Source organism: Mesoplodon bidens, assembly GCF_964165515.1.
Source record: "Mesoplodon bidens genome assembly, chromosome: 4".
In the NCBI taxonomy this organism is placed as follows: domain Eukaryota; kingdom Metazoa; phylum Chordata; class Mammalia; order Artiodactyla; family Ziphiidae; genus Mesoplodon; species Mesoplodon bidens.
Genome location: NC_138160.1, coordinates 115,533,781 through 115,560,461, shown reverse-complemented (window position 1 = coordinate 115,560,461; position 26,681 = coordinate 115,533,781). Strand labels below are relative to the sequence as shown.

General features: G+C 46.5%; 1 protein-coding gene across 6 annotated transcripts in view; it reads right to left on the bottom strand.

Moving 5' to 3' along the window:
- The window catches only part of SLC25A48 (solute carrier family 25 member 48), a 43,755-nt gene that overhangs the window by 5,477 nt on the left and 11,597 nt on the right, over positions 1-26,681 (bottom strand). For 2 of the 6 annotated variants that reach the window (XM_081232008.1, XM_081232010.1), the window contains 2 exons: positions 12,527-12,817; positions 8,486-9,684 (listed from right to left, as the gene is read on the bottom strand). In XM_081232008.1, the coding sequence (XP_081088134.1) occupies positions 9,341-9,684; positions 12,527-12,817 (635 nt within the window). In that variant the 3' untranslated portion in view covers positions 8,486-9,340. Of the gene's footprint in view, positions 1-8,485; positions 9,685-12,526; positions 12,818-26,681 lie in introns of those variants that run through there. The other 4 variants (XM_081232011.1, XM_081232012.1, XM_081232009.1 and 1 more) reach the window with 4 other exon arrangements.

Here is a 26,681-nt window from a genome sequence, read left to right as displayed (position 1 = left end):
AACTGTTGACAATCACACCACCATCCTTATTATCAGTAGTCACCACTTCATACAGAGTAGCACTCCACTTTGGTCATGAGTATGAGCGCTGAGGAGTAGTACCAGTGGCCTAAACCCGGCCTTTAATACAAGAAGACTGTATTTGTCCTCACCCCTAGGTATGAATATGGTAAGATGCTTTCCTTCCATTCTGAATCTTCCTGCGTGGTGCTGGGTAGACACTGATCTCTGTGATGTGGTTCCAGCCCTTGGGAAGTTGATAACCTACTAGGGAAGATAAGCCCCATTCAGGAGTAACTACAGTATAACCTAGAACATGATGAGAATAAATAAAGGCCTTGGTGAGGGGTAGAATGAGAGGTGGAATGTCATTAAATGTCTTCTCTGGGAAGAGATCACATGTCTGAAGGCAAATCACTACCCAAGTGTGAATGACCTGAGAACTGTCAGGTATAAGATGTAAACTTGTTTATTGATGCCTGTATAATTTACTGTTTACGGACTAGACCTGGTACTATAATTTTCAGAAGGTAGAAATCCCTTACATGTCCCCAATTTTCTTAGTTGTTGGACACTGTGATGTCAGGGTAGGTGCAGGCCACTGTCATGGGCCAGGACATCAGGTGACAGACATCCCTTCAGGAGAGGCGCCTGCACCATGGCACTCGTGGCAGCCTGGGATGTGCAGCTTTGTCAGGAAGGAGAGAGAAGGGCCTCAGTGTACCTTGGGGGCTGAGGGAGGCTTGGCCCCAGGGAAGGGAGCTTAAGATCCCCAGAGGTGAGCAAGTGGCCCAGCCAAACCCTGGAGCAATTCAGGTAGGGGGCAAGAAGCCTCCTTGTAACATTAGTACTCCTCTCTAATGTCTAACCTTTATGGAATTCCACAGGCTCAGCCAGGGTGACTGAATAGGAGCAAGGAACTGGGTCAGCCTCTGAGAGGAAAATTCCATGCCGGGTGCACACAGAGGCTCCCATGTGCACCGGGGTTTGGCTCTGCAAGGCGAGGCAAGCCAGGCAGGATGCAGCTTGAAATGTGATCCTCCTCTCCCATGGCACTGGGCCGTGCAGGAGCCGTGGGCCACTTCAGGCAGCCAGAGTTCATGAATGCATGAACGAGCGAACTCCTTGATGTGAAAAAGAATGGTCTCTGGGCTGAAAGCATCCTGGTGGTGGTTGTGGTAGTGGCGGATTCCTGGAGTGGAGGGAGGCCTTCAGATCCCCCAAGTGGCAGAACCAAACAGTAACTAACACTGGTGCCTACTTACCCCTAGCTATGTCCTGCTCTGCTGTGAGGCCCAAAGATGGCAAAAATAGTGCAGAGCTACTGGCTATCACCTTGGCTTTTGGAACACAAAAACAGTAGACAGAGTCTTTCCTCATGAATCCTCAATGGCTCCCCACTTCCCAAAGTCAAGTCCATACCCTTCCCTGGCCTTCCAGGACCCACATGCTCTCTCCTTGCACTTCTCTGAGCTGCCTCTTACACTTGACACTGTGGGCAGTATATTGGCCTGCCATTCATTCCTCCTAATAGGCCAGCTCTCTCTCACCACTGAGCCTCTTCTGGTCCCCTCTGCTGGAATCCTCCCCAGACTTGGCTATACCCTCTGGTAGCCCTGCCATGGCCACCCCAAGTAGGATTATGGCCCACTGTCTTCTGTGCCCTCAGTATCTCTGCCATCACAGCACTTCTCACACCATCCTCCAATCACCTATGACTTGTCTATCCCTTCATTAATAGTCCCAGTCAGAGTAGTGACAGCAGGGCTGTGTGTGTGGCTCACATCTGAATCCCTAGCATCTGCATGGTGCTTGCTAGAGCATCCTCTATAAATCTTATTAAATGAATCAATGGATGGATGGACAGGCAGATAAATGAATGAGTGAATGAATGAATGAATGCATGAACGAACAAACTCCTTGATGTGAAAAAAGAATGGTCTCTGGGCTGAAAGCATCCTGGTGGTAGTTGTGGTAGTGGGGATTCCTGGAGTGGAGGGAGGCCTTCAGATCCCCCAAGTGGCAGAACAAAGAGTAACCAACACTGGTGCCTACTTACAAATGGTCCCCTCCATCTCTCCTTAGAGTCATCCAGTCTCATCCCACTGTCACAAACCCCCTCACAACAGTCACCTCTGTGGAGCTAGAGGACATCAAGTCACTCCTCCAGCCTCCTTATTGCAGATGACAGCTCTCCATGTGTGAGCCATGGCCCATGTGGTTTAGGACAATCCTCTGAGCAGGCAGAGAATGGATCCAACACTACCCCACCTTTCTACCGTTCTGACTTGGGAATGCCCCAGAAGTCCATGGACTTACTAGTTCCCTTACCATAAAGACTGCTTTACTGGTAATCACTGAGTTACAAGGGTTACTAAAATTGGGTACCATTGCCATTATTTCACTCCTTTCCAGTTCTTTACTGTCACTGAGTTCTTCTTCCATAGGGAAGTGAGAATAGGTTGCAGCCTCAGTGAGCTGCAGTAAAACTGTTTGGGAATGCGTACTCCACAAAGCCAGCACTCAAGCTCACTAGGATTGGAGCCATCCCTCGGCCTTGGGAAAAGATGCTCCACCTGCCGCTGCTGGGGATCTGACTGTGAGACCACCCAACTTTCCAGAGCTGTATAAGATTATTTTTTTAATCATGTTACTATGTATGTTTATATGCAAACACATATACAAACATACATAAATATACATACACACATATATGCTTGCATAGGCTGTGAATATTTTGAAAATATATCACAAGAAACTTATAACAGTGATTGCCTTTGAGAGAAGACTAGCAGGGGGTCACAGGAGGACGTTTAGACAGTATATCCTCTTATACCTTTTGAAGCTTCCTATGTTCACATACTACAAATTTTTTTTGTGTGTGTGTGGTACGCTTGCCTCTCACTGTTGTGGCCTCTCCTGTTGCGGAGCGCAGGCTCCAGACGCGCAGGCTCAGCAGCCATGGCTCACGGGCCTAGCCGCTCCGCGGCATGTGGGATCTTCCCGGACCGGGGCACGAATCCGTGTCCCCTGCATCGGCAGGCGGACTCTCAACCACTGCGCCACCAGGAAAACCCCACATACTACAAATTTTTTAAGCAACTAATAAAAAATAATTTCCGTCAATGATGTGGTTAATCAAGTTGAATATTGCTATCTCTGCTTAAAACCTGTCTCTGAATATAAACTGTGGGTCAGACACTTTTGAGGTTAAGAAATCAATCATCTGACCTCAGTTGTTTTCTAGGACTTTGCTTTTAACAGAACACAGTAAATTTTTGGAGGAAATAATATCAGTAATATATTTTGCTTCTACAGGACTTTTTGGGAAAATGGTACATTAATATTTGGGGAAATAGAAAAAAAATCTCAAATAAAAACTGAGCATCTCTTTTGAATCTCTCTTATGTGTCACTCTGTATTTGTTGGTTGAATCACAAACTGTGCTTCTGCTAAAAAAATACAAATGACAACTGATTCAACATCTATTTATGATAAAAATAATAAAGGCCATATATGACAAGCCCACAGATAACTTCTTAATCAATGGTGAAAAGCTGAAAGCATTTCCTCTAAGATCAGGAAGAAGACGAGGGTATCCACTCTTGCCACTTTTATTTAGCATAGTATTGGGAGTCCTAGCCACAGCAATCAGAGAAGAAAAAGAAATAAAAGGAACCTGAATTGGAAAAGAAGAAGTAAAACTGTCACTGTTTGCAGATGACATGATACTATACATAGGAAATCCTAAAGATGCCCCCCAAAAACTACCAGAACTCTTCAAAGAATTTAGTAAAGTTTCAGGATACAAAATTAATACACAGAAATTTGTTGCTAACAATGAACTATCAGAAAGAGAAATTAAGAAAACTGTCCCATTTACAATTGCATAAAAAATACCTAGGAATAAATCTAACTAAGGAGGTAAAAGGTACTTGGTAAACTATAAGACATCAATGAAAGATACTGAAGATGACATAAACAGTTGGAAAGATATACCATGCTCATGGATTGGAAGAATTAATATTATTAAAAAGACCATACTCCCCAAGGCAATCTACAGATGAAATGCAACCCCTATCAAAATATCAATGGCATTTTTCATGGAACTAGAACAAATAATTCTAAAATTTGGATGGAAAAACAAAAGACCCTGAATAGCCAAAACAATCTTAAGAACAAAGAACAAAGCTAGAGGTACCATGCTCCCTGATTTCAAACTATACTACAAAGCTACAGTAATCAAAACAGTATGATACTGGCACAAAAACAGACACATAGATCAATGGAACAGAATAGAGGACACAGAGGTGAACCCATGCTTATATGGGCAATTGATCTATGACAAAGGAGGCAAGAATATACAATGGGGAAAGTAAAGCCTCTTCAATAATGGTGTTGGAAAAACTGGGCTACTTTCTCGCACCCTATATAAGTGCAAAGTGGATTAAAGACTTAAACGTAAGACCTGAAACCATAAAACTTCTAGAAGAAAACATAGGCTATACATTCTTTGACATTAATCTTAGCAATATTTTTTGAGATCAGTCTCCTCAGGTAAGGGAAACAAAAGCAAAAATAAACAAATGGGACTATATCAAACTAAAAAGCTTTTTCACAGTGAAGGAAACTACCAGCAAAATGAAAACGCTGCCTACTGAATGACAGAAGATATTTGCAAATGATATATCTGATAAGGGGTTAATATCCAAAATATACGAAGAACTCATATAACTCAACATCAAAAAACCAAACAACCCAATTAAAAACTGGGCAGAGGACCTGCAAAGACATTTTTCCAAAGAAGACACACAGATGGCCAACATGCTCATGAAAAGATGCTCAAAATCACTAATCATCAGGGAAATGCAAATCAAAACCACAATGAGATAGCACCTCACACCAGTCAGAATGGCTGTTATCAAAAAGACAAGAAATAACATGTGTTGGTGAGGATGTGGAGAAAAGGGAACCCTTGCACACTGTTGGTGGGAATGTAAATTGGTGCAGCACTATGGCAAATAGTATGGAGGTTCCTCAAAAAAAATTAAAAATAGAACTACCATACAATCCAGCAATTCCACTCCTGGGTATTTACCTAAAGAAAATAAAAACACTAATTAGAAAAGATACATGCACTCCTATGTTCATTGCAGCATTATTTACAATAGCCGAGGCTGAATTAAATATTGACATTTGTGAAAACGTGGATGGACCTAGAAGGTATTATGCTAAGTGAAGTAAGTCAGAGAAAGACATATACTGTATGATTTCACTTATGTGTGGAGTCTAAAAATCAAAACAAATGAACAAACATAACTAACCAGAAACAGAGTGATAGATACAGAGAACAAACAGGTTGTTGCCAAAGGGGAAGGATGTTGAGGAGGAGAGAAATAGGTGAGGGAAATTAACAGGTACAAACTTGCAGTTACAAACTAAGTGAGTAATGGGTATGAAATGTACTGTGTGAGGAATATAGTCAATAATTATGTAATATCTTTGTATGATGACAGGCGGTAACTAGACTTATCATGGTGATCATTTTGAAATGCATACCAACGTCAAATCACTATGCTGTGTACCAGGAACTAACAAAGTGTTGTAGGTCAATTATACTTTTAAAACAAACAAATAGAGAAAAGGAGATCAGATTTGTGGTTACCAGAAGTGAGGGGTGGTGGGAGGGGATGTACAACATGATAAATATAATGAACACTGCTGTACATTATGTATGAAAGTGGTTAAGAGAGTAGATCCTGAGTTCTCATCACAAGGAAAAAAGTATTTTTCTATTTCTTTAAGTTGTATCTATATGAGATGATAGATGTTCACTAAACTTACTGTGGTCATCATTTCATGATATATGTAAGTCAAATCATTATGCTCTACACCTTAAACATCTACAGTGCTGTATGTCCATTATATCTCAATAAAACTGGAAAAGAAAAAAAAACAACTGAGATGAGAATTCTAGGAACATGGCAGAGTAGAAAATACCAGGACTCTGTCTCCTCACCTAGATAACTATTACACAGATAGAATTTGTCTGATGTAACTACTTTAGAACTCTGGAGTTTACTGAAGGCTTCCAACTTCCAGGGGAGAGTTTGGGCAGTGGTTAATTTCAGTCAATGTCAGCATTTAGCACAGTAGCAGCTACCCACCCCCCATCCCAAGCCCTTTGGCAGGCATCTATGCACATGTTCCTGGAGTAACCTGCACACAGCCTGTGGGAACCAGGGTGTGCAATGAGAACCTTGTCCTCCAAATACTGGACATCTCTGTTCTGGTCACTGATTGCTGTTTCTGATCATGAGGTACAAAGAGGAGGGCAGTCATTCTTGTTCAACCTCCCCCTCCATCTTGCAAACCCCCTTGTTCACTGGCTGAAGTGACTTCCAGGGAATTTAAAGGGATGGTGCCCCTTTCCCTTCCTTTCATTTCTCTATTTTTCCTCTTTTGGGAGCCAGACATTAAAGACTAGGACATTCAAAAGCAACTGCATGTATGAGAAAAATTAGAAAGTGACTGCGTATGCCCAGGGAAAGGCACAGGCTCAGAAAAACACTGAGAAAACCTTAAGTTTACACCTCTGGTTGATCATTGGCACAGAGATAGTCTACAACAATCAAAAACAATAACAAAACCCACTACACCCTGGGGAAGAGGGAGAATTGGATTTCTAGAGTTACCACATTATTAGATTCAGATGTCTAGTTTTCAATTAAAAATCACAAGGCAGGGCCTCCCTGGTGGCGCAGTGGTTGAGAGTCCGCCTGCCGATGCAGGGGATATGGGTTCGTGCCCCGGTCTGGGAGGATCCCGTATGCCGGGGAGCGGCTGGGCCCGTGAGCCATGGCCGCTGGGCCTGCACGTCCGGAGCCTGTGCTCCGCAACGGGGAGAGGCCACAACAGTGAGAGGCCCGCATACCACAAAAAAAAAAAAAAAAAAAAAAAAATCACAAGGCATATAAGAAACAAGAAAGTGTGGTCCACTCAAAGAAAAAGAAAATCAAAATAAAATGTCCCTGAAAAAGACCTGATACCATATCTACTTGACAAAGACTTTAAAATCTCCTTCTTGAAGATGCTTGAAGAACGAAAGAAAGATGTGAAGAGAGTCAAGAAGATGATATGTGAACAAAATAGAAATATCAATAAAGAAATAGAAAACCCAGAAAGAAAGCAAACAAATTCTGGAGCTGAAAAGCACTGAATGAATGAATGAATAACTGAAATGAAAAATTTACTAGAATGATTCAAAGGTTTATTTGAACAGGCAGAGGAAAGAATCAGCAAACTTAAAGATAGGACAAGAGAAATTATTGAGTCTGAGAGACAGAAAGAAAAAACAGTGAAGAAAAGTAAACAGAGCCTAAGGGACTTGTGGGAAACTATCAAACAGAGCAACATATTCATTGTGGGAGTCCAAGGAGAAGAGCGAGAGGGAGAGAGAGAGAGAGGCAGAGAATATTTGAAGTAATAGGGCCAAAAACTTCCCAAACATGATGAAAGACATGAATATAAACATCAAAGAAGCTCAATGAACTCCAAGTAAGATGAACTTAAAGAGACCTACAAGAAGACACATTATAATAAACTTTTGAAAGACAAAGAGAGAGTCTTGAAAGCAGATAAAAAGTATCCTCTATAAGACTTTCAGCAGATTACTCATCAGAAACTTTAACAGCCAGAAGGCAATGGGTGAATATATCCAAAGTGCTGAAAGGAAAAAAACAAAACTGTCAACAAAGGATTCTATATCCAGAAAAACTATCCTTCAAGAGTGAGAGAGAAATCAAGACATTCCCAGATAAACAAAAGCTGAAGGAGTTCATTACCATTAGATCTACCCTGTAAGAAATGCTCAAGAGAGCCCTGCAGGCTGAAATAAAATCACTAGCCAGTAACTTGAAGCTGTATGAAGAGATATTGTAAAAATCTCACAAAAGGTAAATACATGGGGAGAGTGACACTAGCATCATGGCAGCCCAAAATGTCCCTTATTTTGTCCTCACTTCAACAACAAAAATTCAGCATCCATCCACGAACAAAAGTGCCTCTGTGGGAGTTGTGGGATCTAGCACCATACACCAAGGGACCCAAGAGGAGTCTTGTCCACCTGTGCATCAGCTAATAGGCAGACAGACCTCAGTACTGGCAGCGAAACCTGCAGTAGCCTGTGAATTGGCTCCAGCCACTCTTGGCTGTAGTCCAGGAGCAGCTGGAGAACACTGACTTGGGAGGTCACACACAGATGAGAGAGCCTTTGTGGAAGTCCAGGTTTCCAGAGGAGAAGCTCTGGCACTCCATTGGAGCAAAAAAACAGAAGTTTGGACACACTGGAGTGGCAGTTAGTAAGGATTGGAGGGCTTGGGATGAGGCAGTCACGTGAGATAAGGCCCAGAGGTCAGTAGTAACATTAACACTAATAAAACTACTAATACTAATACTAATGCTAATGCTAAACAGATGACCCTTTCTAAATGTTCTCTATGTGTTATACATTAAACTGAGCACTTTTTATATGCCTAATTTAATTTAACCTACAAATATCTCTGCTGTTCATGGTAGGGGTGATTATCATTGGAGAAATTGAGGCCCAGAGAGGGGAAGCTTGCCTGGATTCCCCCAGTTCACAAGTAGCCAGGCCTGGCTTTGCACTCAAGTCTGCTGACTCTAAGAGGCATGCCAAGAAAGCCAGGGGGGGCTTTCCTGGTGGTGCAGTGGTTGAGAGTCCGCCTGCCGATGCAGGGGACATGGGTTCGTGCCCTGGTCCGGGAAGATCCCACATGCCGCAGAGCGGCTGGGCTCGTGAGCCATGGCCGCGTACCGCCAAAAAAAAAAAAAAAAAAAAAAAAGAAAGCCAGGGGCCCATTTGAGGAAGAGCAAGCATGAGGGTACTAGGGGGTATAGTGGGAGGCAAGATAGATGGGGATGTTTATAACTTTGGACACTACATGTGGAAACCTGATCTTCATTCTGAGATCGTTTAGAGGCAAGTAGAGGCTTGGGTTTAGGATAAGCCCTTTAGGTTCAGGAGAAGGAAGACAAGGCCAGGCTAGAGGCTGCCTCAGTAGCCAAGACCAGAGGTGATGGGGTCTGGACTTGTGTGGGGTGGAAAGCAGAAGAGAGATCAGGGAATTGGAACCTGCAAGATGTGATGATTGAGGTGGTTCTGGGAATTCCCACTTATGGGAGGGGTGAGGCTGAGGTGCTGAGCAGGGAGTGAGGAGGGAGCTCCTAGCCTTTCTAGATGAGGAGGCCAGCTTTGGTAACACAGATGTGGGTCCAGACCCCGGCTCTGCCACATACCAGCTGTGTGACCTCAGGTAGGTTACCGGTCCTCTCTGAACCCATCAGCTGGGTGCACACCCACTTCTTCCTCCAGGCCGGGGCTAGGACTGGATGAAACAAGTGCTTCATAATTTAACTGCCAGCACCTCGGTTTCCTGAGTCCCTTCCCTGTAGTCTCACATCTTCCAAAATCTCTGACCCTACCTTCCAGGGACTGACACTGACCCTGCATGACTGCTGTGGGGCTTACTTTAAGACCTTCCTTCTGGTAACTCTGGGAGATACAGTCCAGGACACCTTTGTATTTGTTTACATAAACCCCGTCAGCTTGCAGTCGACTCTTCACGACATCCATAGGAGTTGCTGTCCCCCAAGAAATTGCTCCTGTTAAGAGAGAAACAAATAGGTATCAGGGGCTGGCTGGTTGGGGTCTGGAGGGGACCCGGCTCCCTGCAGATTTCCACCATTCAGAGGCTTAATATGCTGCTGGGGGACGTGGAAAGAGCTCAAGGTCAGGACCTATGAAGGGGGTTCTTGATTCTCCCTCACCACTTGCTGTGGGACTTTGCAGAAGTCTCCTGCCACCTCTAGGCCTTGGGTTTGTCTTCTGTAAAATGGGCCAGCAGTACCTATCTTCATGGGGTTGCTATGAGGACAAATAACCTGATGCATGTGAAGCATTTAGCACAGTTCCAGGTCCATCGCTAGTGCTTCCTAAGCAGAAAGCTTTATTAGCAGCTTTTATTGGAGGAACAGGAACAGGCCCCATAGTACTTTCCGGGCACAGGGGAGGGAGATCAGGGTGAGGCCTGAGGCTGAAGGCTGGCAGCTCCCCAGAGGCAGGATTTACTCTGAACATGAAGAAGATGCTAAACAAACACTTTCAGATAGCCTGCTTGCCAAGGAAGGGTCAGCTGAAGGATTGCAGAGAAGAGCAGGGGCAGGTCTTTTAAAAGCTCTTATCTTTTCCAGTGATGTGGAATAGAAGCCTTAGGACCATGTGCCACTGGGTCATCTTCATTGGATAAGTTCAGGTGTCCTGGTTTGAGTACTTTGTGACTTTAAGGGACTCTAAGAAAACAACGCCAGGTTATTGTATAAACAGAGAAATTGGCACATTCTTTGATGGGGAGAGAAAAACAAACCGATGCCAAAGTCCAAGGCAGCTGGTTTGCAACGTTTTGTAACTGCTGCCCAGCGGCTCCCAAAAGAGGCCTTAGCCTGTCCCCAGCCCCCTTCCCATCCCAGCCTCCTGCCCTTGGTCCTCTGGGAGACCTCTGGACCTCTCCTCCCTCCTGCCTTCTTCCAGGATAAATGGGGCCGCTTTCCCTGGAGTCAGCCCAGGTGCTGCCCTGGCACACTCCCCTGTTCTCAGCCCATGGGCGAGGGTATTTCAAAACCAGGTTTGACTGCCAGGCCACACGCATCTGCTCTCACCAGAAATGAGAGAAGCTGGGGCCTGTTTGCCTTCTCAGTCAAGAAGTACTTATTGAGCACTTACTGGGAGCTGGCACAGGCCAGGCCTCAGGCACAAGGCAGGAAACGGGAACACTGGGGTCTGGTGGCTAAGATGTGGGCTCTGGTATGTGTTTCCTAAGTTTCAAGCACAGCTGATTAGATGAGGAGGAGGAGGAGGAATGACAATTTTCTTCTGTCCAGTGGATCTTTCCCATCAGCATCAAACATACCATGTTACCTGCCTTTTTTTAAAAAAATTTTTACTGGAGTTTGGTTGCTTTACAATGTTGTGTTAGCCTCCACTGCAGAACAAAATAAATCAGCCATACACATACAGACATCTCCTCCCTTTTGGACTTCCCTCCCATTTAGGTTACCACCGTGCATTAGATAGAGTTCCCTGTGCTATACAGTATGTTCCCATCAGTTACCCGCCTTCTTGAGAAGCAATCCTCTCTTGACTTCTGTACCCCTCTCTGACTATAGCTGTGTTTCTCCCTTTCCCCATACAGCACATTCAAATCTCTCAGAAGTGTTGTTTGGGTTCTCCAATTTCTTTCATCCCATTCTCTCTCTCTTTTTTTTTAATTTAATTAATTAATTCATTTATTTTTGGCTGTGTTGGCTCTTTGTTTCTGTGCGAGGGCTTTCTCTAGTTGCGGCAAGTGGGGGCCACTCCTCATCGCAGTGCACGGGCCTCTCACTATCGTGGCCTCCCTTGTTGTGGAGAACAGGCTCCAGACGCGCAGGCTCAGTAATTGTGGCTCACGGGGCTAGTTGCTCCGTGGCATGTGGGATCTTCCCAGACCAGGGCTCGAACCCGTGTCGCCTGCATTGGCAGGCAGATTCTCAACCACTGCGCCACCAGGGAAGCCCCATCCCATTCTCTCTTGATCCCACTTCAATCAGGTTTTCATACCTTTCTCTTCATCAAAATGGGTCTTGTCAAAGTCCCTGGTGACCTATGCATTGCTAAATCCAAGCAGTGGGAATAGCAAGTGCAAAGGCCCTGTGGTGGGGAGAGAGCCAGGCACGGTCAAGTTGCAGGAAAGAGACCAGTGTGGCTGGAGCAGATCAAAGTAAGGGGACGGTAGCAAAAAAATGAGTGCGGAAGGGTAACAGGCAGCTGGAATGCTGATGGTCTTGAAACCATTGCAAGGTCATTGACTTTTACCCAAAGTGAAATGGGGATGCAGCGTGGGTTCTGAGTAAGGAGGTTAAGTAACCAGTCCATGGTCACAAAATGACTAAGTGTGGATTTGAACTTGGATCTTTCTGACTGCAGAGTCCCTACTATACTATCTACATTAGCTGTGTGACCTTGAGTTGGTCACACTGAACCTGTTTTCTCACATGAAAAACGGGGAGACTGATTCCTACCTTCTGGGGCTAATAAAAATCTCACATTGGAAAGGTTTGCAGGGTGCCAGTATTCAAAAAAGGTGAGCCATGATAACACATTTTCTTTTCAAAGCTCAGTGGTACCTGACACAGAGCAAGTGCTCAAAATATACCTTCCAGCTGAAAGCTGCAAGAGTCCAAATAGGGACTCAGAGAGAAGGGGATGGGAGAAAGAGGGGGGACCATTCCCCATTCCTAGCCCTTCGTCTGCCTGGTGAGGTCTGGCCATAGCAGGTACTTAGAATTGTTGGATGAGTGGCTGGATGAACCCTGCCCTTCCCCAGGGCTGAGAAGGCCATGGTAGGCTCCCCAGCTGTCTTGCTGCCATGGTCAGCATGGGGGCAGGAATCAGCCATGCTGCCCTTACCTGCCATGCCGCCTGCCAGCCACACAGCACAGGGGCTGGGGCCTGTGTGGGCCTCGGGCGTAATCCAGTCACTCAGGAACACATAAGGGATGAAGTAGAGGCAGTAGCCCGGGACGTCCCGCAGCAGCATGGCACTGGCGCCCCGGTACAGCCCTGCCAGGCCTTCAGTCCGCACGATGGTTATGATGCAATGCACAGGCCCCTGGTAGGCTGGCTGCTCCCCAAGAGCTGCCACCCTGGGCTTCAAACCAAGGTTGGCTGCAAAGACAGGGCAAAAAGATGGCAAGTGACCTGGGGGCAAGAGAATGACCATTGTCTGGCATTGGAGTCAGCCCAGCCCATTGACAGTTCCCACTCACGTCACCAATTGATTTTTACCAAAACTTCTGACCGTCTTGGCAACTCAAACGGGGATTTTGAAGTCCCAACAGGGAGCTCCTGCCAGCATGTGCAGCCAGACTGGACAAAATCCCAGCCAGGTGATAAAGCACCTGTCGCCTTAGAATGCCCAGAGGTTCTCGGTCAACCATCACTATGTCTTTTTGAGTAGATGTGACTGTGCAATGCCTTGGATCAGATATGCTGAGGCTACCAAGCTCCTTCTTGAAGCAGAGGCTGGAAAATCCAACACACGTGTGTGTGTGTGTGTGTGTGTGTGTGTGTGTGTGTGTACTCGTGCATAGTGTGGTAAAAAGTGTATGAGATTTGGACCCAGACTGTCCTGGTTCCAAATCCTGGCCCTGCTTACCAACTTTCTGACCTTGGTAAGCACCTTTTTAGCCTTTGTTTCCTTACCTTTGAAAAGGGGACAGGCCAATACTGTATTGTATACTTGAAAGTTGCTAAGAGAGCAGATCTTAAACATTCTCACCACATACACACACAAAATGGTAACTATATGAGGTGATGGATGTGTAAACTGACCTTATCTTGGTAATCATTTCACTATACATACGTGTACCAAATCATCACATTGTGCACCCTAAACTTACACAAGGCTATATGTCAACTGTATCTCAATAAAGTTGGAAAATTGTATTTTTTAAATAAAAAAGAGAACAGGCTGTTGTGAGTATAAACAAGGTAATACTTATAAAGAGCTCAGCATGGTGCTAGGAACACTGTAGGGGTGCAGTGTTATCACCAGATTATTACTGAGACCAAGCTGACTGGTGTGAGTTGGGTGCAGGATGCACTGGCTGGAGGGCTGGACATGTTCTCACTGACTCTCTCCAGCCCTGGCCAGGCTGTGCCCTGAAACAGCTGTAGGGCAGTACTGGTGCCACTGGCCCCTCAAAGCCCAGGGGCATAGGGTGCTGTCTCCTTAGCTGACCTCTGGGGTCTCTGCTGGCAGATTATCAGTTGTTATATCAGTAGCTTCTTTACAGGATGTGTGTAGCCAGCAAGTAGTGACTCTGTCTGTTCCTCTAATTCTTCCATCGGGCTTCTTCCATCTCCCTGCCTCATGCCTGTCTACTTTGCTATGGACCTTTCAGCACAGCTTTGACTCATGGCCAGAGAGACCTCCTAGTCCCAGTGCAGATACAGCAGACTCATGTTCAACTTTCCCTTCTTGAAGAACTAACATGACATGGCCAGGACAGAAACAGAATGAAGCTTGCCTGTGACCACATGCGTATTTTGCCACCTGGGTTTAATTCCTGTAAGCACCCTCTCAATGGGGTTTTACATGTGCTGGCTAAGAGACAGATCACTTTTGTTATACAGGTGAACATCCAAGCCCCCTACATAGCCCCATCTTTATCAAATGAAGGTTAGGAAAAAATACTCAGCTTCATGATGCCACAGTCCAAACCAGAGATTTAGGAGTAAGTACAACCTGTCCTTTTCACTCAACCCGGAAGTAGACGAGGTCCAAGGGGAGGTTCCTATTTGCCTGGAAAGTATGCTTGAACAAACTAATCCTGTATTTTCTTCTTATGTTGGGGGAACAGAGGCATCCTGGCCACGTGCATTAGGCCAACTACAACGTGGGCAGGAGGCTGAGTCTCATTCTATAGTCTATAGCAGGGAGTGAGCAGGGATGGTGGCCACTTTTAGGGGCACAGGACCCTCTGAGCTCAGAGCAAGATCAGACACTGTGGTGTTTGAGAATCCACTGAGAGGTCACTGAACACCCCTTTCTCTCCCAAATCCACTATGATACCACCAGGGTCATCCTGGGAAATTTTGACGTTAGCCCACATAGATGTTAATTGTCCCAACATATTAACTTTGCCTGGGCCATGCTCATGTCAAAGTAGCAGTGATCTGTCCCAGGAGTCAAGGTTTTCATGAATCAACTGTGGGCATGATGTAGCTTTCAGAAGTTACTGATTGAAAGAGAATGTCCTGATAACATTCTGCTTGTTTGGGGGACAGATGTTGTAAAAAAAAAACTTGTCCAACCTCCAACTGACTTTGTCAACAAAAAACCTGTACTTTTTTCCTTTTCTTTTCAGGATAAGCAATAAGGAAATTCTCTCACATTCTCCTAGGGTTGTAACATAAGCGATCTAGCTTCTACTGCTTGAAAATTATCCATTTACAATTATTACAGCAATAGAATTGTCATGGTGACCTGGAATACTGACACGAGTCTGAACTGGTGGCCAAGGCCTTCTGGACACAAGTTGATACTGTGGAGCCCTTGGAACTCCTTCCACCTCCCTCAACCCCAATATTTTTAAAGAAACTTTTTATTTGGAAATAATTTCAAATTTGCAAAAAAAAAAGTACAAAAAAGAACACCTTTACCCAGATTCACCTATTGTTAACATTTTACCTTATTTGTTTTATTGTTTGTATGCTCTCTCCCTCCCTCCCCCTCTTCTCCCACTCCGCCCCCTACTTTTCACTCAAACATGTGTGTGCAATTAAACTGAACAGATGCCTTTGTCCCAGGGCCTAAACTTTGCCTGGGCCATGTTCATCTCCAGGTAACAGTGACCTGACTTGGAGTCAGTGTTTTCATGAATCAGCTGTGGGTACAATGTGGCTTTTAGGAGTTACTGATAGAAGGAGAGAATCTGATAAAATTGGAAAAACACTTGGCCAAATGAGAACCGGCCTTGACATCAAGACCCAAACCAGAACCAAATCTGTACTTTCATTTTTTTCTCCCAAAATAAGCAATAAGGAAATTCTTTTGCACACACATGCATACATAATTTTATTCTCTGACCCATTTCAGGGTGAGTTACATACAAAATGGTCCTTTGCCCCTAAATACTTCAGTCTGTGTTTCCTAAGACTCGGGATACCATTCTACATACGGTGGGACAACAGCCTGGTTCATAATCTACATGGACAATACTTGTATCTAATGTACTGTCTATGCTCATACCTTCCTGTGATCTCATGCTGACCTTTAGAGTGTTCCTCCCCAACCCCCAGGACAGGATCCAGTCTATCATGTATTATATTTAGTTGTCATGTCTCTTTAGCTTCCTTTCATTTGGAGCATTTCCACAGCCTTTCTTTGTTTTTTTTAATGACACTGCCATTTTTCAAGACTACACCACCCCCTTTCTTGTTAACAGAACTTTCCTTATCTGAGATTTGTTTGATGTGTCCTTGTTATTACATTGAGATGATGCATTCTTGGCTGGACTTCTTCCCTGTTCTTAAGTCTCACCTTTTTTCCCATGAAGACCAATCACTCTTAATAGCCCTTGTCTTCTCCTCTGGCCTCCTCTGCCTGTTTTTATTAGTTTGTTTTTTAACTGAGGTATAATTTACATTCCATAAAAGGTGTAGCTTGTAAGTGCACAGTTGGTGAGTTCTGACCATGGCATGCACCAGACACCACATCCTACTGAGAAAATGACGTCTTAGACTTGAAATAAACTGTTTTGGTCACTCAGGCAGAGCAAAGAAGCCTACCTAGCCTCTCCTGCTTTTCAAGGCAAAAGGATTCTGTGACATCAATGACGTGTCACTCAATGAGAAGCAAATCTCTTTTGGGTGACAGTAGTTATGGGCCCACCTACTTTAGCAATAGTGGTATGGACAATTCATAAGGGACCACAAAGCAGAAGACTGCTGGGATTCTGATCAATTGCTCAGACCACAAGATGCTCTGTGGCTCAGCTGGGGAAGGAGTTGCCCAGGAGCCTTGGCAGCTAGACTTAGAAAAGCGCCGAATCAGAGCTTCTGGTAAATCTAGCAGTGGACCAAATTTAGTTTGTGTAAAACAAATTTTGGTGACCCTTAACAACTGACTTGGGAGGTTGCTGGCAAGCAGCTCTTGGAAATATGTGTAACTGATACATGTGGATTTGTCTTTGTGCAAGGAACCCAAGGAAGGAAGTAGGCACCCTCCTCACACTGAACCACTGCCCCTCAGCCTGTTGTTCTGGAACCTTCAGGGCTTTGGCTTGGGGTGCACACATGCAAGTGAAGGGTTCACATTAGGTATATTTCCTTCTAGAATGAAATGTATTTAGTTTCTCTAATGAGAATTTTTTGTTCTAAAATGAGGATAAGATGATGAATCAAATTTTGATTATTTCTTATCATGAGCACTTTGCCATTAAGGCCATTTTTTGCTGTACTCTCTAAATCAAGAGTCTTTTACTATGGTAGGTAGAGTTACACTCAGGATGCCTGTGGTTTTCTTTGTTTTCCCAAATTCATTTAGGGTCAACTCAAGCACCCTACACCAAGACGAGCAGGATGTTCAAAGTTGATAAAATTGCCCCCCACCCTTTTCCTAACCTTCACCTAGGAGCTTAGGAAGGCCTACACAGTTCTAAAAGGACCCCTCCTCCGGGCTCCCCTGCCTGGTCCAGCTCAGTCCCCACAGCACACACTGTGGCTGTCTGGCTCCACCGCTCAGCAGCAGTGTCTGGTGCCTTGCTTGCTGGCTCCTGCCTGGGCCAGGAGGTCCCTCTGTAGGCAGGTGCCTCTGCAGGGAGCTCTGCAGAGAGTACAGGTGTCCAGGTTTGGCCAGTTCTAACAGGTACACATGCAGCCACTCCTTGGGGGGTCCTCCTACCTCAGAGAGGCTTCACTGGCTCGGATGCAGGCTGAGGTCCCCACAGATCAGCCACTAGTGCCCCTCTTCTCAGAACCCAGGGTCCTGCCACTGCATCCCACTGTACCCTTCCCAGACACAAACACGAACAAGTTTCACTTCTTTCCTTTTTCAGGCAATGCTGTTCAATTTCTTCAGTGGGTCATGACCTTGGAAACAGGAAAGTCAGCTGAAACACAGTGACTGGTCACTGATCCACTGAGGTAAGGAGGGCCCAGGCCTCAGGAGCCTCTCTGGAAGGGAGAGTGCCACCAGTCCTCCTCTGTGTGCCTATGTTAGGGTGGGGTGGAAATACAACATCATTTCTCAACAGGTCACTTTCTCCAGAAAATCCTTAACAAGTCTGCCACCCACTGATGAAGCCCTGCTGGTCCCCAGTTAGCAATGTGTAGGCTCACCAAGTGTTCTGTGCTCGTATGCCTCTGGGCCAGCAGGCTCTCAAATGGAAGGGGGCAGCATGGGGTTATTTCAAGGGACCCACCAATCCACAAACATTATAGATTGACAGAATTCCTAAAATATCTCACATACATGTCTGGCCATTTTTCTCATATGTGTAGGTGCTATTGTGGGAACACAATAACAATTACTTAAATACACTGATGATCCATGGTAGCTTCTTGTCATATGTGTTTTCTTAATCTGTGGACACAAAGTAAACAGCTGTTCTCTGGGTTGGTCTCCATTTTATATATTTAAGAGGTACTCGTAGAAAAAGCTGGGACCCCTAGTCCATGCCAAGGCTGTACCCCCTATCATGGTCTGTCCTGGCTGCTGCTGTTTTCTGAGCATGTTGTTTTGCCTTAACCGGTTCAATGACTTTCCTGATGATAGGAATCACACACTGTGGCCTGTCCCAGGCACTGTGGCCCTGTGCCTGACACTGTGGTCCTTCTGTGTCTCAACATCCATTCAGTTAACACTTGAGCATCTGATCAGTAGCTCTAGCACCGGGGCCTCCCAAAGCTTTCACCTCCTGTGTTCGGCATTCCTCCAAGCCCAGCCCTGTCTGGTCCTTGTGCCAGAGACTATAGATGCTAAAAGAAACTTCCAAATCATAAACTGCCACACTTGTCGAAGATGCTATGGAAGCATCCAGTAATGTGGATGGACATCTTCCAACAAACAGGTTGGGTATAACCTCTGTGGTTTGGGTTTGAACAAGCTGAGGGATCCCTCAGTTCACTTCCCCAGGGTATTACCAACTGGGAAGCTCTGGCCCAGTTCCTGTTTCTAAAGAGTCCAGCAGTTTTCTCATGATCTAAAGAGTCCATGATAGGCAGATGGTTTAGTAGAAAGAGCCCTGGATTAGGAGCAGTTGGGATTTGCTCTGTTGCTCAGCTGCTATTTACTGTACAACCTGGTGCAAAGGACTCAACCACACTGGGCTGCAGTTTCCTCATCATACACAGAAGGGGAAGAATCAGTGGCCTGTCCACATCATTTGGCTTTTGTGAAAATTAATTGAGAATGTTGGCAAATGTACTTTACTAAAATGTGTGTTGTGCAAATGTACTTTACTTGAGGCAAATAGTTATCATTCCTGTCTGTATTACCTCGCCCTGATGTGACTTCAGATTCCCGAAGTGCTGGACCTGCTAATCTCAGGCAGCCATGCCCTGCTGTCACCGGCCATGACCTGCCAAGCCTACTGTGGAAAGATTGTAGATATCGATCCAGCTCTGAGAACTACCAACACTAGTGTCAAGTCTAGAAATCAGGACAATATTTGCCCGTGTAAATTGACTGAAAGAACAAATGGATGTGTCCCCACTGTATGTAACTTACACAATGGTGCGTTAGGTTGTGTACACCTTCATTAATCTTGGCAAGCTATGTGGGACCACAGTTTGAAACATATTCAGTCACAGTGTCCAGAACTCAAGGGCGCCTCTTGAACTGCATGGCTATATGCCTGGCCTCTTCACAAACCTCCTCCCTCCGCTTTTGGGCTGCCATTGCTCCAGCCCTCACTTCCTACTGGCACACAGCCTACTTGAGAAGAAGGCACCGACTGTATGGTCCTGGCTAGTTTCCAGGTTTTTGTGCCCCTTATCACATTCCAAGGGTTCCTGCTTTCCCAGAGGCTTTCTTCTTTAGGAACTGAATGGAGCAATGTGTATCTCTTTACGGAGCTTAGCATCAATTCCTGCCCTGAACTAGGAAATTCTTAGAAAGTCCACTGTATCAAAAGGCTAACCTGCCTGGAGATAAGCATGCTTCTTGGCAGCCACACATCTTTATGGGAGCAATAAAACTGTGTTGCCAAAGAGACAAACTGATGTAGTCAGGGCCTCTGAGGCACAGTTGTTGACCTTCTCAGCCAGACATTTCAGAAGATCCAGGGAGAAATGGTTTCGCCCCATTTTGTCATCATGCAGATTCTTGAGCTCAGACGGCCTTTGTGTTCAGGTGTGTGGCTGATGATCTTACTTGCCCAGATCACCCCTCAGCTGGCACTCCCACTGCTACCATCCAGTCCAGCTTGTCCCCTCTCGGCACGTCCAGATATTAGGACCTTCTCCTCCTCGAATCCTGGCCACACTCTGTCCCTTTCATTCCATCAGATTATCTTAAGTATGGTAGAGTCAGGCTTCCTCAACTTCCTTCCTCTTGCCTCAAAATTCTCTCACAATTGTCTCTTTCCTTCTCCCCTCCCAACTTGGAAAAGAAAGTCTTTTTCCTTCTTTACCCATTGGTCTCCGTCCCCACTGTCACCCTGACTTCAGCAACTCTCCCTTCTTCCCTCTCCTTCTCCACGTTGGTGACACGAGTCTCTCAGGACTGTGTTCCCAGGGTGTGGAGATGTATGGCCCGGGGTGGACCCAGGGAGCCAGGACAAGTCACTTAAGCCCAGCCTCAGTTTCCCCACCTGTCAAATGGAGAACGACAGTGCAAATTTCACAGAGTTGCTGTGGTGAGTGAATCACGGGATTTGTGTTAGCACAGAGCACAGGGCTGGGGCGCAATACTTGTTAACTACAGCTATTAGCATCAGTATAGCTCCCTCCCAAACTTCCTTTACAGCGTTTTCTCATTGACGTCTACCCTGGTCTTACTGCAGCTCACCTTGGCATTTGCACCTAACGCCATGACTTCAGCTATCACTTCTATGTCTGTCACACCCGTCTATACCTCCAGCCCTGACATTCCATTTGCAGTCCCTCCCTCAACAGGAACCAAGGTCAAGTCCCCACAGTTCTCACTCGAGCCTACTCCTCCAGCCAGGGTCCAAACCAGCAGCAGCAACGATGAGTATGTGTGCTCACCCACTCCACACCAAGCTCTGTCTTGCATGCTTCATCTGCTGGTTAATTCCCTGAGTGGGAGGTACCACCTCCCTCATCGCCAACCAACTTTGAAATCCTGGGTCATTTTCAACACTTTCCTCTCTCCTGCTTGGCCTGTTGGTTCTACATCATCAATGTCTTTTCCATCTGCCGCTCCCCTCTACTCCCAAAGCCCACGGCCCTGGGTCCGGCGTTCCCAGCCTCTCGCCGGGTCTGTGGAGCAGCCTCCAAATCAGCCTCCTCACCTCTACTATTCCCACCCCCTTCCATCCCTTCTGAAGGCCAGGTTCACTTCCTACCACACAGCTCTGCTCATGCTCAGGTCATGCTGCTGTCCAAGATGCTCCACTGCCTGCAGAATAGAAAGGAGACCCATACTCCAAGCTCTTCACAACTGACCCTGCATCTTTCACCCCTCCCCCCTCATCCTGCCACATGCTTGCCTTTCCTGCCACTGACTCTTTTTTTTTTAAGATTTTTTTTAACGTGGACCATTTTTTAGCATCTTTATTGCAGTATAACTGCTTTACAATGGTGTGTTAGTTTCTGCTTTATAACAAAGTGAATCATCTATACATATACATATATCCCCATATGTTCTCCCTCCTGCATCTCTCTCCCTCCCTCCCTATCCCACCCCTCTAGGTGGTCACAAAGCACCGAGCTTATCTCCCTGTGCTATGTGGCTGCTTCCCACTAGCTATCTATTTTACATTTGGTAGTGTATATAAGTCCATGCCACTCCCTCACTTCGAATGTGGACCAGTTTTAAAGCCTTTATTGAATTTGTTACAATATTGCTTCTGTTTTATGTTTTGGCTTTTCAGTTGCAAGACATGTGGGATCTTAGCTCCCCGACCAGGGATCGAACCCGCACCCCCTGCAATGGAAGGTGAAGTCTTAACCACTGGACCACCAGGGAAGTCCCCTGCCACTGACTCTTCCCTTATATCGTTTCTCAGTCTGAAACACCTCTCCCTCCCTACATCCCCACCTCCAAATCCCAGCCAGTATTCAAACACCCAATCAATAGCCACTTCCTCTCTGGAGACTTCCCAGTCTGCAGAGCCAGATTCTGAGGTTCCAGAGCCTTCCTGGGGCCCTTCTCATTCTGGTGCACACCTGATTCCCCACCAGACTGAGTGCTCCATGAAGGCAGGGGCTGTGCGTGTCTGATACCTGATTTACCTACTCTGCTTGGCTCAGAGCAGGGCCTCGGGAAATGCTAGTGAATGAATGAATCAGAGTGAATTCAATCAAGTGTAACCCTCAGCCCTTTGCCTCCAACTGGGCCCGGTGAAATTACTATGACGGTCAGCACAGAGTTAATGCTGAGTCCTCCTCTGATTCCCCAAACTCTGGCCTCCTGTGGTGTTGAGGGCTTTGTGATCTGCACATTAATTAGGCTCTTAATGAAAACAGAGACCTGAAAGCTCCCAGATGGGGGAGGAGTGAGTGTCATTGGCCACCGGGCTCCAGGATGTGACTTGGCCCAGGCAGCAGAGGGACCTCACCCCTGAATTCCAGCTCGGGCCCTGCAGGGTGCCTAGTGAGGCTCATGCCTGGGTGAAGGGTAATGATCACTTGAAAATGGCACCTTCACAGGCACCTTACTGTCAAGGCCAGATCTGAATTAATTCAGGCCAAGTGACAGAGGCCCCGGGAGAAAACCTCCGTGAAGTTGGAAGAGTTTTCATGAGGATAACTGCCATCTAGCATGTACTGGTAGGCAGCGCCAAACGGACACTCCCTTTAAACTTTAGCAACTGCCTATGTAATTTGGTAAAACCCCTCTGTATAACAAATTTCACAATACGTACCAAGAATCTTAAAAATGACTGTACTTTTTGACCCAGTCACGAATCAAAGAGCCCACACATTTAGGGAAATGACTGTAAATGAAGGCAGCTCTTTATGGACAAATTTGCTGATCACATCACTATTTTTAGAAGAGGAAAAACTGTAAACAGCCTAAATGTTCACTTGTAGGAAGACTTCTAAATAATAAGTTTAATTGCATAGCTAACATTTATTTCGTGTTTTCAATGTACCGGACATTGTGCTAAGACCTTCCTGAGTTACATGTTATCCCATCCCATCCCAGTTATGAAGGAGTTACTCCTGTTACACCTTTTATGCAGATGAGTAAACAGGCTTGGCAATAACAGGTGGAGGTAAGATTAGAAGCAGGTGGCCTAACTCCAGAAACTGAATTCTTACTACACTGTATCATCCCTCTCAAAATGTGTGTGTGTGTGTGTGTGTGCATGTGTTTATTTGATGGAATATTGTACATCTATTTTAAATATTATCCATCTATTTTAATTTTATAATTCTATTTTAGTAACATGGAAGATGCTTCTGTTTCACATTGAATTAAGAACAGGGTGTGAAACTGTCTATATAAGTACAACCTCTTAAAACATTTAATCCATGCATATAGAACAGGAAAAGGAAACATATTAATGTGTTAACGGTGACTGTATTTGGGTGGATGGGCGCTTTCTCCTTCCACATTCAGACAGTCAGGATGAACTCAATGGTTTTATATTTGCACGTCTCCAACGTGGCATAGTCTCTCATGGCCCACTGTCACCACCCGGGAAGTGGACTGGAAGTTCTGGGGTAAAGCCACAAGCCATGAGCAAACCCACAAGCCCTGCACAGGGTAGCCTGCAATTACCCATCTCAGCCTAGTTATCAGGGAAAGCGGGCCTGACTCCGAGCACAGACCACAGACCACAAGCTCGCAGCCAACCACAGCCCCACACTGTCCAGCCCACACAATGCTTTGGGCTGCATGGTGTTACGTTGGTTTGTGCTTGGTTTTGTTTTGACTTGAATTATCTGACAATTTCCAGTTGGAAGACCCTGGGAAAATCTAGCTTTCTGCCTTCTCCTAAAAAGCCGAAGATCCAGGCCATGTGGCAACAGTCAGCCGGAGCAGGGTTGCAGTCACCCCTCCCACAGGATCTGGGCAGCTTGCAACTGTGCGTACCACTCCCGACTGCCTTCCCAGCACCAAGGCTGACACATGTGCTTGAACTGCTGTGTATCTAACAGCAGAGTGATGTGGAAAGTGAAGTATGTTCTGTGTTTCAATAAAAAGAGGAAAAACAAAACACAGGTTAGGAGGGCTGTAGGTGTCCAAAAAATGGAAAAGGGTACATTTTCCAGGTACCTGTGCTTACTTATGTTACCTTCCTGGTCCCAGTGAGTCTTTGAGTTTTCTATCTCTGGCCTAGAGGGTTCCCGAGGAACAAGTGAAAGGTAACTACATGCTTCCTCATCTTCTGGAAAGATTCCTGGCAGAAAGTACTGCCTGGTGACCCACTGCCTGCCTCCCATGCTTTATCCCCAATAGTTGATCCTGACCAGCACCTGTAGTCGCCAAAGCCCTTTCCCCATGCATCTGGGGGGACAGGGGAAGGTAAGGAAGAGTGGGCCACACAGAGCGGAGCTGCCCAAAGCCACAGAATTCAGACCCATCCCTTGGAGCCCACAAGCTATGCCCACTACTTGAACAATGTCATTTTGGAGACATGCTCCAAGTCCCCTTTCCTCCCTCAAAGTTTGCAACTGGTTTCGTACATGATGATTTTGTGCAAAGGCCCAGATATTACCAAAGTTGTTGTAGCCTCAGCTTCTACAAAACCCTGGGGCAGAGGCAGAAACAGCATCAGTGGGCTCTGAGTCAGTTGCCTGGGTCTGTATCCCAGCTCCACTTTCCACTAGGGCAGTGACCTCAGGTGGGTGATGGAATCTCTCTGTGCCTCAGTCTCCCCTTTGTGAATGTCTAGGAATTGGGTTGTCGTGAAGATTAAACACACACTAAGTTCTTCGCACAGTGCCTGGCACATGGTGAGGGCTAAGTAAATACTGGCTGCTCGGCCCCCATGGCTGTGACTATGCTGGGTTAGTCCAGATCAGAGGCTCTAGGGGCACAGCTGAGGCGGACCCTCCAGTCTTGGTTTCTACCTTCCCTCTGCCCACTCAGGTCAACCGTTTTGTGTCCGCACTGCCAGCTAAGCCCCTGGGATCAGGCGCTAATGACTTTGAGCTCTGCAGGGCTGAGAAAAATCTGTGTGCAGGGCCTCCCTTGGTCTCTTATTAAGAGCCTTCCCTGAGCTCCCTAAAAGATCAGCTTCCTGGCACACTGGGGAAGACAGAACAAACACATTTTCGTTTTCTGTTGCTGCCTCAAGCGGTTTACTTAAGAACCGGTTTCCTTCTGGCGCCATGCGGATGAACTTACAGCCTGAGGCCATGGTCCCGTCTGTACAGGAGCAGGGTCAAGGAACCACCTCCCGCCCTGAGATGCTGGAGGAGGACAGGGAGGGTACACCATCCCCATGTTCTCCCTGCTCAGAGGGCTTATCCAGGAAATAAGGCTCCAGAAGGGTCCCGACTTCCTGGACGGGCAGTTCTAGAGAGTCCCAGCCCAGGTGGGCTGTGCCTCAGGCTCCCACGGCCCAGGAGAGCAGGCATGGGTGGCCCTTGGTGCTGCCCTAACCAGGTGTACAGTCCTGACCTCTACGCTCTCTTTTCACCCCTCCCACCACCTGCCCCAGAGCCCTTCCTGACCCCCAGCCTGGCTGAGAGCCCAACCCACTCCGTGCTACCCACCCTAGTTGGAGTGGCCCAATTCCTGTCTGCCCGTCTGCTGGACAGAGCGCTACAAGAGGGATGGAGTCTTTTGTTCATCGCTGTGTCCCCAGCACCTAGCCCTGTGCCTGGCACACAGCAGGTACATAACTATTGTGTGTCGGGTAAATGAACAGGGCTAACAGTCATGCTGACCTCCCACTGTCGGGTGGATATTAAATGAGATGATGCACATACGGCGCTTAACACAGTGTCAGGACACGATGAACACTTAGCAACTTTGGCAGCTGCTAATGGAGGCTGCTCAGCTCCCTTAACGTGAGGCTCCTGCACACCCAGCGTTGGGGGCTTTCTTGCGTCTGGCTGTTCTGCTCTTATCCTTCCTCCAGTCTCCGGAGGCTTCTAGCCTGGCCTCAGGACCCCTGTAGCTCAGGCCTTAGCCTGCCAAGTCAGCCACCATTCTAGAACTCTCTGCAGGAAAAGTGTAGGTGGGTGAGGACAGAACAGAGAATGGAAGCAAACACTGTGAAGAAAGTTTACCAATTAACTTGCCTCCAAATGTCCCGGCATTTATTGAGAAACACCTTCCTTGGTGTCTAGGCTGGCTGAGGGCCCCCTCACACGTACACAAGCATGCCTACTCCTCTCTCTTCCCCTTCCATGGACAAGGTGCCCTGGTTGTGAAGGAGGTGGGGCTGCCCCCAGGAGCCTCATCACCGAGACTCTTGCAACATCTGGACCCCAGAGAGCTTTAAGGCTTATGGAGAGATTTTCTCTGCACCCTAGACTAACACAGCTTTTTGGAAGTAGACAGGGTAGCGCAAAAAACCAGCCTGGGGGCCAGGACTCCTGGGTTCTAGGCCTGTCCACGATGCCCTTCATTTCTCTACATCTTTGCTTTTGCCTCTGGGATAGGACCAGATCAGCGAGCTTCAAACTCTTCTCAGGGGTGTGACCCTTTGGTCAAACTGAGCTGTACCAAGACACGATTCAGTATGTCAGGTAGATGGAGGTGAGGATCTGCCTGCCCCGTATCTCCCTGGGCGGCCCCCATGGGAGCATGCTCTGTGACCCTCTGGGTGAGCCAACCCGTTTGTTGCCTTGCATCTCCCCACATGCTGACAGGGACCACGAGCATCCAGCAGGTGTGACTCATTTTCTTGGGGTAGCAGGGACCCCTGTGAGGAGCATCAGCATTGTGCCCAGAGAGCGTGCAGACCTG